The sequence below is a fragment of the Melozone crissalis genome, unplaced genomic scaffold, assembly GCF_028551555.1.
Source record: "Melozone crissalis strain CALT ecotype California unplaced genomic scaffold, PUWL_Pcris_2 ptg000042l_1, whole genome shotgun sequence".
Taxonomy (NCBI): Eukaryota; Metazoa; Chordata; class Aves; order Passeriformes; family Passerellidae; genus Melozone; species Melozone crissalis.
In genome coordinates, this window is record NW_026535820.1 from 18,361,461 (window position 1) to 18,380,110 (window position 18,650).

General features: G+C 40.4%; 1 protein-coding gene across 1 annotated transcript; it reads left to right on the forward strand.

Moving 5' to 3' along the window:
* Window positions 1-4,674: 4,674 nt before the first annotated feature.
* Window positions 4,675-18,053, forward strand: CLUL1 (clusterin like 1). Its single transcript, XM_054285333.1, has 7 exons — window positions 4,675-4,777; window positions 6,090-6,238; window positions 7,895-8,062; window positions 10,587-11,031; window positions 12,268-12,405; window positions 16,569-16,783; window positions 17,886-18,053. Exons 1-7 carry the CDS (start codon window positions 4,675-4,677, stop codon window positions 18,051-18,053), a joined length of 1,386 nt encoding a protein of 461 aa, XP_054141308.1.
* Window positions 18,054-18,650: the final 597 nt, after the last annotated feature.

The window sequence follows — 18,650 nt, forward strand, 5'->3', positions numbered from 1 at the left end:
ACCCTGCTCCAGACAGGGAAACTGTGTCAGCCTGACTCTCAGCTTCAGGGCTCATGAACTTTGGGATCCTGTCATGCTAGCACAGCTGTGCTGCTCTGGGGGTCTGAGCTGGTATTTTTGCAGGATGTGTAGCTTAGACTGACTGTAGCTATTCAGCTTAATGCAGCCTCAGCTCCTCTGTCTGAGGCCTTCCAGCATGACTGAGAGCACCTCAGGAGCGTGCCTCTCCCTCTGGGCTAAAGAGGGAGCCTTGGTTCCTAACTTCAGGCAACCAGGTAGAGCTCAAAGACTGAATACAGAACCTCAGGAGGCCTTTGAGAGCCTTTGAAATACAGGAGAAAGCAGAAGCCACTCAGGGGCTCATGAAGCACTGGGAAGAATCAAAACAAAACAAAACAAACTTTTACAGCACAAAAGTTCAATTCTATACCCTTAAAACCCTTACCAACTTTTAGCAAAGCTTTGTGCATGCTTTAGATTAGCCATGTAATTACACCACAAACCCCCACAAGGATTTAATTTCAATTGAAAGCAGTAGAATTAATAGTGTGCTTACAAATAAAGCTAATTAAGATTTTGTCGAACTAGGGACTATTTCATGCAAATACCAAGAGATTTAATGTCAGTATACAGCACTTTCCATGACTCATAGAGTCTATAAATATGATCAGGTATTTTCAGCCTGATCATTATATGCCTGGCCTAGCTCAGAAAGAAATGCTTAGGAAATGTGTAGCATAGTAGGAAACAACTCTTACAAACAGAAAATAATTGTGTAAATATCTAACTGGAACAAAATCCTATAGCTGATGTACAACACAGGAAATTCCATTTCAACATATTTCTTGATGCTTAATCCTGCCAGGTGGAATGGATCAAGAAAAAGGGAGAAGTCACAGTACATGGTGAAAAAATGTTACACATTTGTGGAGGTCATCCAACGGGACCCAAGAAAAATCCACAAAGCAGCTACAACTCTCATTGCTCAAGTTCAGCTTGGTTCAAGCTCAATGTCTATATATCTTGTTACAATTATTTACTTTTCAATTTATCAGTTTCTTGCAAAAAAAAAATATTTTAACTGAAACTCCTTTTCAAGCTATTTTCCATTTCTTTTTCAATGGATAAATATTATTTCAATTAAAATAGAGTAGTAGTGGAATAACAAGGGTAGGAAGTTGGGGTAGGAAAAAAGACACTTTCGACAATTAGCTCCCAACAGCTTCTTCAGACTGTCTCTAGTAGGATTCAATATTAGAAGAGTACCTTATTAATTTCAGCAGCATTGAATCATCTGCTTGTATAAGAGTGGAATAAATTGAAAATGTCATCACAATGTCATGACATGACACACTATACTATAGCTGATCAAAGCACTCAAATTCAGAGGAAAATAAAATATTAAGAGGAAACTGTTGAACATGGCAGCTGAGATGAAAAATGGAGATCTCCATAATGGGTCACTGCAAATCAGATTTGAAAAGTTAAAAGAAAAGAGAGTGGATATTTCACATGAAACATGAAGGTATTATTGATGAGATTTTTGTTTAATTAAATTCAAAACAGAAATGAGAGAGGAAAAACTTTTCAGAGTAAGCACTATTAAGAGCTGCCTTTCAAGAACAGGGTGCTGGTTTCTTAAGTGCACTTTTAAGGTTAAGTTTAAGCCCAAGATTAAATTTAAGAGACATACTAGCTCTATCAGTTTTGTTCTTGGGTTCCTTACACCTCCTCTCTCAGCCATTAGATATATATGAAAGAACATGAGAGCAAAGAACTAGGATTTCGTGTTTTTGTAAAAAGATATACATAGATACAGTAGTGCCTGTTTCCATGTGGTTACATAATGGTTACAATAAAGTATGAGGAGTAGCACCTAAGGTGATGCAAGACACTTTGCAATGTTCAAAATCAACTGAATTGAGAACAGGAGCTCAACACACAGCAGGACTCTCTGCCTCAGCATCAGCTTGAGGACTGGCTTTGCAAGGTGCAAGTGTGTGCTTGACCAGAGACTCCCCAGGAGACCTTCAGAAAGCAGACAATTCTGGGAGTGAGCTTTTGATTTTATATATGCATTTATAAATGCATTCTCCAGCCCCTTGCCCTGGGGCAGGAGTGCAGCTCTCCCTCCCCACAGGGCTGGGGCCGCCTGCTTTCTCACAAACTCCTGTGAACTATGATTGATGTGTTGAAACCACCCTTTTTAATCTAGGTTGAGTGAAGCTTTCTCTATACAGAGTCAGACTGAGAAAGAACAGAAAATGAATGCTGCTAGTAAATGAATATTAGCAAAGAGAAACGCCAAAAATGACTGGAGAAACCCTTGCAGTGAAAGATTAAAGTCTTTGGTAGGATTCATTATACATGTAGGCTAATAGCACACGTTTCACAAGTGTCTGTAATAGATTGTCTTCCTTTGTGCAAATGCATTTTCCAGTTTCACTCTCTCCTGAGCTGAGTGTGAGGTTCAGAGGGGGAGAGAGAGGGGGGAGAGCCCCTTCTGCTTCAGCCCAAGACCCAGGGATCCTTTACAAACAGTCACAAGGTCTGCAAGGGTGCCTGCTTAGTTTTTCCACAGAAGAGAACTTGAAATGTGATGAGTCTTGGTCAAGGAGTAAGCAGAAACTCAATGAGACAGCAATTCATATAGATTACAACAAAATAAATATTCCATTCCATCCATAATTTTCAGAAAAAAAAGTGGAATTACCCTAATTTTTAGTGCAAATTGGTGACTTGCAGTTCCCAGTAGAGCTGATAGATTCTCCACTCTTTCTGATAATGTGTTTAAAACTAAATCCCTGAAATCTCTTGCCTAAGCAGCATTAATCATGCTAGATCTTAGCCATCAATTGGCCTTTATGAATGATTAGGTAAACAAAATGGAATGTCTTAAAGTTGCTGTTACAGACTGTGGGCTAAAAACACCCACTCTCCCCATCTCTTCTTTGGGTACAAGGGAGTAATATTGCTGAATATCACAAGGTGGGATATGATTTGCTAACAGTACCTGTCCATACTTTATATTAAGCACTTCTTAGTATTTAAATATCTAATTTCAAAGTGTCCAAAACTCAGTACAAGTCAGATCTCAGACATATTTCACAGACATGGAGAAACTGAAGGAAATAGCATTAAGTGGGCAACCCCCCACAACATTGGCAAGTACAATGATGTACAAAATGCCCAAAAAATTGCTTATCTCGTTCCAGAATCTGCTCATGCTAGCCTCCATCTGGGTTCCTGATATTTTTTCAACTCCCATACCTTCAGAAGGTGTACAAAGAAGACCTTTACATAATGAAGTGGTTTTTATAGCAAGCTAAAACCATGCTGAGGAGATTAAATGTTGAAAGCTATTTTTAGCCAAAGTAATAGTATCAATTTCACTAATAACATAAGCTGCAGGTGTCTCCTAAAGTAAGAAGTAAGACGATGGAAGACCTAACGGGACAAAAGGCTACTGACTACAGAAAAATAGCGGTTCCAAATTACTTTAAATAAGGCAATTCTGCCCAGCACTCCCCCTGGTGGTTTTGCCCACAGAGATGAGCATGAAGTCGCACACATGCAAAATCCCCCAGCCTAGTGACTAAATGTCCCTTAATAGGATTAAGTCCCTTCTCATCAGATAAGTAGAAGATGGCAAAATCCCTGACACTCCCAGAAATAAGTCCAGAACACAGCCCAGCCCCTTCCTGACACAAGGAGCAATTTTGCAGAAGAGGTACAAAATATTAATGGTAAATATACTTTTTTACTTTTCTTTGGTTGTGTGTTTGTATTTCTTTGCAGTTAATTGGTCTTTCGGTGTAAATGTGAAGGTGAAATATGCAAGTAACTGTAGAAGTAAATCTTGGCTATAAACAAATCCAGGCTTTTAAGTTACATATGCTCTTGTGGCTGATAATTGCATCTCCAAGAAGGCTATATTGGCTAACTACAAGGCATCTGAATACTGTGTTCACTTAATCAGATGAGAACCATAAAGTGAAGCTGCATGGTTTCTGAAAAATGAACCTTTTGGCTCTGCTCTTAGGAGGGAAATAAAGCAAATGGCATTTCTTTCCCTTGTTTAGGGATTTCTTTCATTTGCTGATCTGTTTGTTTACAAAATTGATCTAATTACTGATTTTTTGGCACACCTTTGTTGAGTCTCTTATATTAAGTCTTATTCTGAAGGACACTGAAAGGAATTGCATGTTTACAAGAAAGGGAACAACATTCCAGAAACTTCCCTCTTTAAAACCGGCAATAATCTTTAGCATGGATGTATTTACAACATGAACTAAGGACACAATATGAGATTGGTAATTAGTGTGTTTCACAAAGAGGAAAAGGGACAGACTGAACAGCATAAGCTTTTGATTTTATACATACATGTCCTGATTCTGTTAACCACTGTGCAAACTCAGTGGAACTCATCTAATTAATCTAAATAGATAATTACAAAGCAGGTCAAGCTTCTTACTCATGTATTTTCACCAAGAGTAACACCTAGGTGCATGCTATACATATCAGAAACCATCGTTACAGACAAAATTAACGGGATCTTGTAAGATACGTAGTATTATAGTTAGCATTTATATTTACTTAGTATACCTAGACATCTGAGCTTCCTGCCAATGTTTACATGTAACTGCACTGAACTTTTCCTTGAACAGAAAGAACATGAGGTCCTCCTGGATATTTCTGGTCCATGTGCTGTGTCTGAGCGGCCACCAGTGCGCACCAACGAAGCAGGAGGAGATGAATCTCCGGGACAACCTCAAGCGTACGTAAGCTTTTTCTGCCAGGGTGGGCTGGAAGCCCCTGGGCCCGGGTCTCCAGCTAGGCAGGGCATCTTGGCTTCCACACTCACTGCCATCAACAAGTGCCACTTGCATGTATGAAGCTTAGAAAACATAACAAAGTCGATTGCATGCCTACGTGCACACATTAGGAAGATAAGAACAAGCAGGATGAGAAAGCAAAGGGATTAACAGATAAGCATCACCTGCCAAAAGAAAAAAGTACTTACAGGATTTTTATAGGTTATTTGGTTCCTTGTAGATCATCAGAATAGAAACCAAACCCAAAATGAGGTTCAACAGATTTTGAACTATTTTGTTTTTTCAAATAATCTTTGAAAATATTTCCTCTACACTTACATATTTCACTGAAAAGGTGGCTTTTACAAACAACTGAAAAAAATTACTTAATTTAGAAAATACCAGCTATTCTGCACACACACACATACTTCTAAGCATGGATTTATTTTGTGGAGAGAAAGAGGATCAGCCATTAAACAATGCTGTGCTTCAGTCTATGTTGACAGGATTTTTGTAATAAACAAACAGAAAGTTAGAGATGAGGAAGAAAAACACAAAGGAAGAAGTGATTGATGTGTTTTTGGCAGTCTCAAGGTGAGATGGTTTTACTGTTTTCTATAGTTTCAGTGATATTCAGGGTATTTCCACAAAGAAAACAAATGCAGATAAAGGATAGGGAATCATGCAGAGCTTCAAGGTGCAGTGCATGGGCCAGCCCAGGTTTTCACCAAAACTCTATGCTCATTACTTCACAGGAAGTCTACAAATTGTATTTTTATGAAAACAGGTTGAAGGCACTTGTAATCTACATTTTCAAAATGTAGAGGGAAGCTGTCACAGGCTTCTACCAGATCAAAGATAAATATAAAGGTTATGTCATTAGAAAATAGATGAGTGATCCTTGGAGATATTCAAAACCCAGGGTGATGATGTCCTGTGCAACCTGATGTAGTTGACCATGCTTTGAATGGAGGGGGCAGACTCAATGATCTCCAAAGGTACCAGCCCCAATTGCTCTGGGATTCAGTATTCAGCAGTGGGACAGTTGAATCTATCTTTTGAGTTACATACAGCTGATCCTTGCAAAAGCTCTGGGCCGGATTCTTATCTGATGGAAATTGCCTTGGCTCAGTATCATTCAGCATTCGCTATCTCAGATTTGGCTCTGCCAGTGTAGGGAAACACAGAGCTATTTCATTCTCCATCGTCAGTGCATGACAATTTGCAATAGTGTTAAAATCTGATTAAGTCACTGTATCATATGGCTTTTTTTAGAATTATCTGAAGTTGGAGAGAAGTATGTAGATGAAGAGGTAAAGAAAGCTTTGATTGGTATTAAGCAGATGAAAATTATGATGGAAAAAAATGAAGATAAGCACATAGATCTGATGAAAACCTTGAAGAAGAGCAGTGAAGAAAAACAGGTAACATAAATGCATCTGTGGGGGTTTTATGTTTATTCTGGGAAGAATGTAAACCAAACCAAAGCAGTGTACATATTTTCATGCAGTCATGGAATTGAGAGAAAACCTGCTTCTGGCCCTTTGTTTCACTAGCAGAGGAAAATTGCACATACTGCTTGTTTCTAAAAACCCCTGCTTCACTGCATACACACCAAGGCAACTGCAGGCCACTGTAGAACAGTGTTCTGTGCAGAAGGTCCAGCAGCTCTGCCCTCCATGTCTCTATACTCCTGGGGCCACCAGATGTTCTCCAGCTTGCTTGGCAAACTTCAGACCTGCAGGAGAACATCAAAGCCTCAAATGATAATGTGCTCTAAAGAAAGTACAATGAATCAGGGAAATTTCCAATGTCTTAGTGCAATGCCTAGGCTCAGAGCCATATGCTCAGATGATCTGAAGAAACAGAGGTTTACTCTACATTTAAAAAAACACAAATATCCTACCTTTGTTTCAACAAAGTTGAAGGAAAATTCCCTCCTGGCCCAACATCTGGTAGCTAGTTTAAACTAAAAAAGTACCTGATAGCTTTCTAACATCTTAAGGAGCACCAGTGCACTCCCACAGTCAACACTCTTGTTAGATCTTACTGGATGATTTCATTTACACAGGACTCACATCCACAGTGAGAGTTCATAAAACACTGAATAAATGTATTAGAAAGATCAGAAAATAACTGAGCACAGATTACGAAAACTGCAGTTACTGTCTCCATCAAGCACATTCTGATGGAAGTTTTCTTTTATCTGAGTCTCTTCCCTATTGGAATGCTGACAAAAAGGAATAAGCTCCATCAATTAAAATATTTCTGTCATACTTAGAGATAGCTTGGAACATTATTTGGAAACAAAACCTATTGAAATATGTTGCAATTGGAGAGAGAAATTGATGATGTGTAATCTACTTCAATGGGAAGAACTTTCCTCTTTCCATTGTCAAGCCTATATCCAAAAATACTGCTTCATCAGTTAGGGCTCAGCTTTGTGCCCTAACTGATGAAGCAAACAGAAGCAGCATTGTGAAATGCATCTTGTTGCCCTTCAGTATGGAAGGAGTGCCTCACACTTCCACAACAGCAGGAAAAATTTCCCTTTTGATTAGTACACTCACAAACAGCAGAGATGCTAAACTTTTATATATTTCTGCATTAGACAGACTTTATGGCAAGGACCTACCCTCATGAAATATCAATCCCTTAAAGGTAGAGAAAGGCAACAGAAAAGGACTATTTGTGGGACAGATGAGTACTGTTCAGATGATATGGAGCAAAAATAACACGAGTTGAACACATGACCATGGGGGAGGCTGAATTCTTACACAGAATGATGTGTGAGTTTTTTTCTTAACATCAAAAATCCTGGTAGTCTGTAGCGATCCATTTGTTTCTGCAGGCTGTGTCCCCTGAGAGAACAACATCAGAAAAATCCTATAAAGAAAAGGTTTTCAATTTTCAGTTCCCTCCGTATGTAACTGCATCTGAGAAGGCAACCTAGCCTAGTGGTTAGGGATTAGCAAAAAAAGGAGCCATAAATAGCCAAAATGTGTGTGATGAACACTGGGGTAAGTACTTAGAATGCTAATCTGAAAATTGCCCTCAAATGAATCTTTTTCCTTACTTAGCAAGCTTTGCGACTTATGGATGAAGTAAAGGCAAGACTGGAAGAAGAGGAAAGACAATGTCAAGTATCCTTGAAAAATCTATGGGATGAATGTGAATCTTGTTTAGAAAGTACCTGCATGAGATATTATACAACTTGCAAACGTGGTGTGTCAACCTTTAAGAGAAAGGTAGGAGGAAACTTTGCATCCGGAGAATACTCTCGAGCTCACCCAAAGAGACAGCACATCTTATTTCTCAATACCTAGGTCTGCCAGTTATATCAGCTTACTAAAATTAATTTCATTTGGAGAGTCTGGAAGTATGAAGTTATATGGTAGAGATTACATGTGATTATGGGTCATGGAATGCTGAGCCAAAATGAGTTCAGTTGCACCCTGGCAAGATTCCATGGAAACTGATGACTCCCCTAACTCCAACAGACTCATTCCAGATATAACATGTTTTCTCTCACAGTGGGACTTGCACTAAGATGCTTGAACACTGTTTGTGAAAAATACCACATATATTCTTTATGGTCTGTCTGAAAAATCAGCAAAGTTAAAAGCGTAGATGTAGTTAGCAAAATTACATGGGGTAAAAAAAATCACCTAATTATTACACCATTCTTTCCTATATTTTTCTTAAATAAACTCTTTAAGTAACAAACAAAACTTTAAAATGCTTAACCTCTTGTAGTAAAGGAGCCTGTCAGCAAAGGAGATTCCCCTAATTCTACTAGGAAGAAAATATGGTTTCCTGTCTGGAAACCATTATTACTAAACCATTATTACTACAAAATTTAACAATTGTAATCACATTTTTTTGTTTGGGTATACACTTTAAGCGCAACAAACTTCTGAAGCAGAACTGTAATTGCTGCTACTAAAATGTCAGCCAGATTCTCTATCTTTCACCCCTCCCATGTACTGAAAAATACAATAACTTTAACATTAAATGTGGTGTTTCAGGCAGGGTTTAGAGCACAGGTGTTTAATATTTGTGCATATTCTTAAAATAATTCAGGTTAAAACGTGGGAGATATTAAATTTAAAACTATTTGTGATACTTTTAGCTTTTTAGGTATCACTCATGGGTGGCTCATATAAATGTTTTGGGTTTTCAAGAGTCTGTAGATGCTGCAATTACTGCAGTAAAAGTTATACACTGCATTGTCCCCATCTTAGACCCTCTTGGACACATCCCTCATCAGTTACTTGGTTTACTTGAAGCATTCAAAGTAAGAGCTGTGTTATAACCAAAGTTATTTAAAAAAAAAAAAAGAAAGAAAAGAAAAAATGATAGCTGTAGCTGAGGACACACAGACAGCAGGAGCAGTACTTGCTTAGGTTGTTCCTGCAGTGCTGTTTCACACTTCACCTACCCTCTAAGCTGCACTAGTGGTCAGATCAAGCTGAAGATTTGTTTTTAGTTTTTTATTGCTGGAGTTCATAAAGTTAGAGGGTTTTTAGGAAATGGTTAAAAAAGAATAGGCCTCAGACAGAAGGTTTGATAGCATTGCAAATACAGCAAAAAAGTTTTCTAAGCAGTAGAGCATACGTCACAAATAACAATAGGCCTCTGTAGAACTAGCTTAAGGATGGCAACAAGGTTATTTAATGTATATCTTTAGAAGGTTAGCATGAATAGAGCTCTGTTCTTTGTCTCTTATGAACCAGTCTTTGTTTTAACTACCATTGCATGTGTTTTATAAGATTGGATAGAATGCTTGTCAATATGTGTTGTTCTATGACTGGCTGAAATCTAGGCTGAGATGGTTTTATGCTATGCTGTAATGCCCCACCTCCTTGGCATTCCCTGTGGATCAGCGAGCTGTTAACATCCTGTCTCCATTGTCTAACAATGTCCTGAGACTGATGTGCTGAACATAAAAAAAAGCTCATGTCCCTGGTCCAGTTTGTCCTGTGTTGTCCATAGCTGGACGTCGTTGCCTCGGCCAATGATTTCCTTGGTAAACGTGGGCATTTGACATAATTGGACACATTCCCACATTTATAATTAATATATTTAGATGTCTTTATGTATATCTGTCTATAGATATCTATCTATATCTATATATGTGTGTTTTAGCAAGGTGCTTCTTAACCCTTACCCATTTTCTAATGCCATTGGCTCAGGCCAAAGTAGTGCCTCAGAGTGGGGAGCAGGGAATCAGTGGCTGAGACCCAGGAACTGGAACTCTGTGACAGCAGAATTGACACTTGGCCTCTTACACGATAAAACCATGGACTCAGAGCCACTGCTTTATTGATTGTGCTGGTTTCCACTCACACAAGGACATGAGGATTTGCCCAATGGTGAGAGAGGATAGGCTTTTTACAAATCAAGGTGAGAACCTTCTGCTCGCTACACTGCACATAAAGCAGACAGAAATGCATCTCACATCTTCATAACATAAAGCCCAAGCTGTCTGTTGGAAGAAACCCAAATGCTGACAATAACTTTGAGCTCCCACAGATTAAAGGGTGACTGGCAGAAGTTTTACTCCAGATCTGATTTGGAATTAATGATTTAGATTGAATGCACTTCTCCTCTTTGGGGTCTACTCTCTTAAATTATTTCAGAGAATATGCTGTGTTGGCAGTTATTAAGAGGGCATTGTTTCTTTGAGTATTTGAAAAATTAGAGACACTTATCTGAGAGATGAGAAACCAGTAACTTTTCTCTCCTGATCTATATCTTTCTTACACACAGGTTGAAGATTTTTTGAGGAAAATACCTCCACTCATATTTACTTTTCATGAGGAGCAAGGAAGAGACATCCAATCTAATGAAAAGCCTGAGAAAGAAGACACCCAGCTAGTAAAGATGGAAGATTTATTTAGCCAGCTTTTATCGGATGTGGGCTCAATATTTGACAGAAGTTTCATTTTTTTCAAGCACATGCAAAAAGAATTTGACCAGTCTTTTCAGACTTATTTCATGTCTGACCTGGAAATGAGTGAGTCCCCCAGTATGCCAGCTTTACCTGAGGTCACCACCAGAACTGAAGGCTCCCAGAGAGGCTGGGGCGTGCCTGGCTTTTTACAGACAGTTTTTGATTTCAGCAGGACAGTGTTCGAAGGTGTCAGCGAGGTGATCACTGATGTGTTTGATGAATACAGAGATTACAGAAGAGATGTGCCAGAACAAACCAAAGGCAAGTGTTAGAAGATGAAAATTGACTGCTCTGTCAATGACATCAACCCCCTTGGGATGGCTAAACTACAGTGAATTACTCAGTTTCCAGCATGAGTGTGAGATACGTAAGGAAACTCTGGAGGCTGTGGGTCAAGGGTAGCTATCAGTTAAATGCACAGAAAGAAGTTGCCTAGAAATCTCAGAGGAATGTTGCAGGGGGACTTAGGGGTCCTACGCAGCCTGATTTTCATGGCAATTCTTTAAGTGCTCCTCAGGAGCACTTAAATTCAGGGTGGATGCAGGTTTTCATGAGGCTGACTGACAGATTTAATCTCAGCATTTGTCAGGATATGATTTGTATCATTTCTTACTGACATGGTCACCAATTCTAAAAAATTAGGGTAATTTTGTGAGATGTCAAGGCATATCTCTGCCCTTGCCAAATGATGCTAACTTCAGCTTGACAGCTGCAAGTGCTGTTTCAGGCTACAGCAGCAATGTAATTTGACAATCAAATACCAGCTAATCAAAGACCAGCCATCAGGTTTTCCAGTGACCAGAAAATTCTGGGCATACCATTGGTTATGACACTCAGTGAAGGAAAATGACCATGGCTGACTTTTAGAATACAAATAAGCCTAATATTTGACTATTGCTAACAGGACAAATACATGCTGGTCCTTGTCTACAGGGAAATCACAGTGAGCACATGCCATAACTCTGAGTGGCAGGTGACATGAACATTACGTGCTCATCAGGAAATACAAAGTTAAGTGACTCTTGAACATTGTTTTTACATTTTTCTCTATATCATTAGCCCTGTTACCTCAGAAATGGACTTGGTACTGTGTTCTCATGTAACTGTATGTGATTATGAAACATCTTGACTTCTAAGGGTCAAAAAGATCTTACCAGAACTCACATGTTGTAGCAATAACGCATAATAATATTAGCAATTTTTTGGTTATGTCTGGGGAATACACTCCTAAGTCTTTATAAAGGAATATGCTACAGCAAGAATTCCTTGAAAGAAAATATTATTTGAATCTTCTCTTGACTTCTACTTTTTAATAATTTATTCCTTTTACTTTTTTGGAGCGGAGGGGAAGTGGAGGGGTAAGGAAGGGGATTTATGCAAAATACTTTGGATTAAGGACAAGAAATTATATTCTAGCACTCAGGCTCGGTAATGAATGCATACTTATAAAGACTCTAAGTTTAACAGCAGTCTAAAAATACTATGACTTCATTCTAGATCCTGAAAGAAGTGGCATGTTTTCAAAAATTGTGTCAGGGCGCCAGAGACTTCAGTGCAGGGAGCTCCGGGAGAACTCCTCTGGATGCCCGCAGTTCCATGAGAGATGCCAGAAATGTCAAGACAATCTTTTGCATGGTAAATAACTATTCTCTTTTTTTTTTTCCTTTTTCTTTCTGTAATGCATTGATTACTGGTTTATAGATTTTTGAGGTTTTAATTATCTACTGGAATTAACATTTATCATAGTCACCGAGTTTTTACTGTAACCACGGCTACAGTAACCATTCCTCCTCATTCCAGATGATTTCAATTAGCTTTCCCCGCTGTCTCCACAGAGTGTCAGTATAGCTCAGTTCTTAACACACCGCTGGCGCTCCAAAGAGACGTCCCACAGCCTGTAACAGAATACATAGGTGTTTTGTTAGAGCTGCAATCCTGCAGAGAAGCAAGATGTCAGGCAGCAGTCGATCCTGCCTGGGTGCAGCAGTGCTGAGCAGAAACTGAGGAGAAGCTCAAACTCCCGACAGTCGCTTCTCCTGCTGACAAGCAGGGGTAACCACAGGTATCATTCAGCTCCTTGCAATGAAAGCAAGCGCTGAAGAGCCTGTAATTACTTTTTGTTGAACCCTGTCTGCAGATAGAAATGACATGAAGGACAAAAAGGGGACTTCATGTCAGTAAATAAGGAGATGGCAGAGCTCTGTCAGCACTGTCCATGGGCACCTGAAAAACCTTCAGACTGATCACCCAGAACTGCCAATCAGGACTCCTACTGCAGCATAACATACCTGTCTTTCCAGAATTATTTCGATCTTAAAATCTAAAAGCATTTAAGCACTAAACCTAATGCTTAAATTTAAATGTCTTCAGAATATCTCCAGAGGGGCAAACATTAATGAACAATGAAATACTTTTAAAAGTGTTTATCAGTGTGTATCTGACCACTTATCTTTTTATCTACACCCATGTATTAAGGAAAACAGTTTGTTACTGTACCATCAGCTGGAAGGTGCCCCTTGATAATCCAATTTGACAGAACAGAAGCTGAATTTTTACAAAGAAATTATTGCATAGAAATTTTTCTTGTTTAAATCCATATTTTAGTAAAGAAAATACCAGCAGTCTTCAGTTCTGAATTTGTGGCAGATGGTGCTAGTCTACTGTCTAGCTATTGTAAGATAAATATTAGGTTTTAACACTCCACAAGAATACAGGCTTTCTTGTCATAACCTCTATCACAGAATCATATAATAATGTGGGGTTAAAGGGACCTTGGTTTAGATGACCAACTCCCCAGAAATCAGCAGGGACATCTTCATCTAGATCATGTTGGTCAGAGCCCCATACAACCTGACCTTAAATGTTTCCAGGGATGGGACATCTACCTGCTCTCTGGGCGACTTGTTTCACTGTTTCACCACACTTATTGTAAAAACTTCTTGCTTACATGTAATCTAAATCCACCCACTTTCAATTCAAAATCATTACCTCTTGTCCCCATCTTTCTTACAGGCACCCTTCAGTAGCTGATGGTCACAGATTATATTCAAAGGCCACAATAAGCGTCCCCAGGGTCTTCTCTTCTCCAGGCTGAATAACCCCAGCTCTCTCAGCCCATCCTAATAAATAGGAGAGGTGCTCCCAGGCTCTAACAGCTTTTGTGGCACTCCTCTGGACTTGCTCCAACAGGTCCATTCTGTGCTGAGGAGCTGCTGTGGTTTGACACTGGCCCAATGCCAGGCACCCATGAGGGTTGCTTGCTCACCCTCCCCTGCCACGGCTGGGCAAAGGAGGAAAAAGAAAAAAATTAATGAAGGCTTCATGAGTGAGATAAGGACTGGGAGAAAAAACTTCAAGGGCAAAAAAGGCTCAGATTTTGTTACAAAGTGAAATTTATTACTAACAGAACCAGAGGAGGGTAATGAGAAGTAAAATAAGCCCTTAAAACACCTTCTCCCCCAGCCCCTCTTTCCTTCCCACCAACAGTGCAGGGCACGGGGGTTTGGTCAGTCCACCACCAAGATTTTCCTTCTTCTCTGGTAGAGGAGTCCTTCCCCTGTGAGGTTGTGAGGTCCCTTCCATAGCAGACAGTTTTTGGTGAACTTCTCTGGTGTGGGTCCACTCCCACGAGCAGCAGCTGTACTGCACCTGCTGCAACATGAACTCCCCTCATGGGCAGACAGTCCCCCCAAAACTGCTGTGGCATGGCTCTCTTCCCATGGGGTCCTCCAAGGACAGGCCGCTCCAGCCTCTCTCCACCAGATATCCCACTGGATCACAGCCTCCTCCAGGCATCCACCTGCTCCAGCATGGGCACCTCCCCCATGGGCTGTGGGAGGATTCCTGCATCCCTGTGGATCCCCATGGGCTGTGGGTGGATCTCTGCATCCCCCGCTGATCCCCACAGCTGTAGGGGCACAGCTGCCTCACCATGGTCTCACCACGGCCTGCAGAGGAATCTCAGCTCTGGTGCCTGGAGCAGCTCCTCCCCTCCTTCTCCATCCACATGGTGTCTCCATGTTGTTTCCCTCACATATTCTCACCTCCTCCTCTTCTCTGACTAGAAGCAAAATCCCCTGACTTTGTTTTTCTTCTTAAATATGTTATCACAGAGGCATTAACAACTTCTCTCATTGGCCCGGTTTTGGCCGTCTTCACAGCCATCAACTCTGGATCTGCCAGACATGGTGGGAAGCTTCCCGCAGCTTCCCACAGGAGCCATCTTTGTGGGCCCCCTGCTACATAAAACCAGGCTGTGCCAAACCAATACAGGAATCCACACCTGGATGAAGTGCTTCAGGGGTCTTATGAGAGAAGAGTAGGGGGGCAAAATCACCTCCCTCAACCTGCTGGCTGTGATTCTTTTGATGCAGCCCAGGATGTGTTTGGCTTTCTGGGCTGTGAGCACACATGGCCAGTTCATGTCCAGCTTCTCATCCACCAGCACCCCCAAGTCCTTCTTGGCAGGGCTGCTCTCAGCCTGTTCATCTTCCAGCCTGTGTTGATAGCAGGAGTTGCCACGACCCAGGTGCAGCACCTTGCACTTGGCCTTGCTGAACCTCATGAGGTTCACCTGGGCCTACTTCATGACCTGGACCTTGTCCAGGTCCCTCTGCGTGGCATCCCATCCCATCCCCTGGGTGTGTCAACCACACCACTCAGCTTGGTGTCATCTGTGAACCTGCCAAGTTTGCAGGCTTCCCCTCGATCCCCCTGTCCCTGTCACTGATGAAGACCTTAAACAGTACTGGTCCCAGTACGGGCTCCCAAGGGACACCAAACTGTACATGATGTCTATCTGGCATGAAGACATTGACCACCACCCTCTGGGTATGACCATCCATACAATTCCTCATCCACCAAACATTCCACCCATCAAATCCTTATCTCTCCAGTTTAGGGAGAAAGAAGGATGCTGTGGAGGACTGTGTCAATGGCCTTACAGAAGTACAGATAAATGACTTTTCCAACCCTTTCCTTGTCCAGTGATGGAATCACTCCATCATAGGAGGCCACTGACTGGTCAGGCAGGACTTGCCCTTGGTGGAGCTCTGCTGGCTGTCCTGAATCACTTCCCTATCTTCCATGTGCCTAAGCAGAGCTTCTTGAAGGTCTGTTCCACGATTTTTCCAGGCACAGGGGTGAGGCTGACAGAGTGGTAGTCCTTGGGGTCCTTCTTACAATCCTTTTTCAAAAAAATCAGTGAAATATTTCCATTTTCCTCATCACCAGAGACTCCCTTCTCTTCCATGACTTTTCAAATATCATGGAGAGTGGCTACATCAGCCAGTTGCCTCTGAATTCATCAGGTGCCACAGACCTAGACAGGTTAAGGTTCCTCATGTGGACTTAAAACTTCTTTTACAGTGGAAGGAACTTGGCTTCCTCAGCCCCTGCCTTGGAGTCTATATACCTGGGATAGATTCATAACGGAATATGAGCCAATAAAAGAACCCATAACCTATAAGAAGACTATGAAATTGCTATATGTAAAATTTACCAGATCTTATTTAGCATTAACAAAAAATCTATTGTGATGAAATATTATATAAACCTTATGTATTATATGATATAAACTTGCTAAATGACTTTGATACAATAAATGGCATAATACATTCATTTAGTCATTGAGTCTAAACTAAATCTACCATAATCAATAAGCAAAAATTATTCTCCTTTTTTTCAGCATTATTTGAAGACCCATCCAAACCATGCCCCTTTGCTAGGCTTTTTTACAGTTTTCATTTCTTCAGACAGAAAAGACAAAGAACAAGACATAACACTGTCTTTCCTAACAGATTGCCCAAACGTTCCTGAGCTGCACATAAAGTTTGATGAAGCCTTTAAGCTGGTTAATCTCTCAGGGGAGCAGTACGAGCAGATTCTCCAGGTCGTTCGGCATCACACGGAGGACACTTCCTACTTGCTGAACAAAATGAAAGAAAGGTTTGGGTGGGTGTCTGAGCTGTCCAACATGACCATTGGACCAGAAAACATTTTCAACATAGTTAAGGTAAGGGTTGTCTTCTGAAGGGAGCTATTGCTGCCTTTAAACTGCCTTTTGCTCATGTTTACGTTCCTGAGGGCTCTGGATGTTCATACATGTAAAATGTTTAGCTTTACAACATGACTTTCCTACTCATCTTGAATTTGTGTGTGCTTGGTAATCCCTCAATGAGCTGAAACTCCTGAGATTAGAAACTATTTTCCTCTAAATCCCTTTAGTGTGATGGATAGCTGACAGGCTAACCTGAATCACTGTCTGATAAGAGTAAATTGACACTAGCAGCTTTGACTGGCCTCAGATTACCTTCACAGATAAACTGCACTGCACCAGTCACTGACACATCCACATTAGATGGATGAATGTCTAGCTGTGTGTCTGTACCTACATATTCCAAAGTTCAAAGAAGGCAAATGTTATACAGATTTTTGCAGTGGAAGCTGCACATGCTTGACAGCACTGGCCAATATTTCAGTAAATACATAATGATTAATTGTGTCTCACACACAAAGATACATCCAAGGTAAATTCAATCCATTTTCCTGGGCAAGGGACAAATCTTTTTCTCTCTTCTAACTCAGAAATCCACTTATATATAGTGAATTACTACTATTACTATCAGAACTTTATACAAAATAGTGGTACAATTCACCAAAAAAAGCACAAAATAGGAACAGGCGACAGGCACATTTTCCCAACTGAGTCTGAGATATCTGTTCTAGGAAAATAAAGCTACAGAACTAAGTCTGATTTAGAAAAACACACAGAAATGAATAAATTCAATCACACAAATGTTGTATTGAACTTAGTGGGACAGCTCAGAAGTTTTCATTAGGAGAACAGAAGCTCTTTATAGATGTAGCCCATGATACAAATATTAACATGCTGTTCTTTAATATGGTCTTGGCAGTGCCATGTCAGCTCTTTCCACCACCTACATGAATTCAGACACCCACTGTCTTTTGAGAAGAAAGCAATTTAAAGAAAGTAGGCAAGTCTAAAATATTCCCCTATTTAATTTTCCCCTGTTAAAGAGAGTGGGCACAGCAGGTATAAACAAAACTGAAAGCACACAGCAGTTTGTGGTGTCTAAAGTACTGATCTCTCCTAGGTGGTACCTGGAGATCCCTCCAGTAAAGACGAAACTGTGGTAGATGTGAACGTTCTGACTTCACCTACTTTCACCATTAAAGTTCCTCCCAACTTAGATCCCAAGAGTCCTGAGTTCATCGAATACATAGCTGGGAAAGCACTCCAATTGTATAAGCAGAATTTTTAAGTGGTAAGTTCATTCTTTCTGCTTTCACAGAGAACACACTTCTTCATAAGAGGTGTTTACATTGCAATAAACTTTAGTTGGAACAGGATCCATTCATGGTGTATACAAAACTGCCTTCTCAGAAAGGACACATTGAGAAAAACACAAGCATTATGGAAAACACAAACAAACACTCAATGTTCTTGCCTGCAAAACACAGACACGATGATATTAAATGATTTGACTTATATGTCTGTGAAACCCCCAATCTTTAAGTAACAGCTGGGATGAGGTAATGTGATAATAAATATTTCTTCACAAAAGAATTGCCTCACAACCACAGTCCAGTGTCTTGGCATTGAAAACCATGTCTTTGTGTTCATTCATCATGAATGGACTGGAATTACCACTATTCATTATGTTTTTTGGATTTTTTTTTAAATTTTCAGTAGTGTTTGAGAGCATGCTCATATTATTTTTGATGATAAAGGAGGGCAAAGTGAGAATCACCACCAGGACTTGGAAGAGCTGTCTTGCCATAATATCTCTGCATTAGCAGCACACTGCTCAGATTAACAGTGTTTATTAATACAGGCTTCAGTTCATCTTGCAGGATCA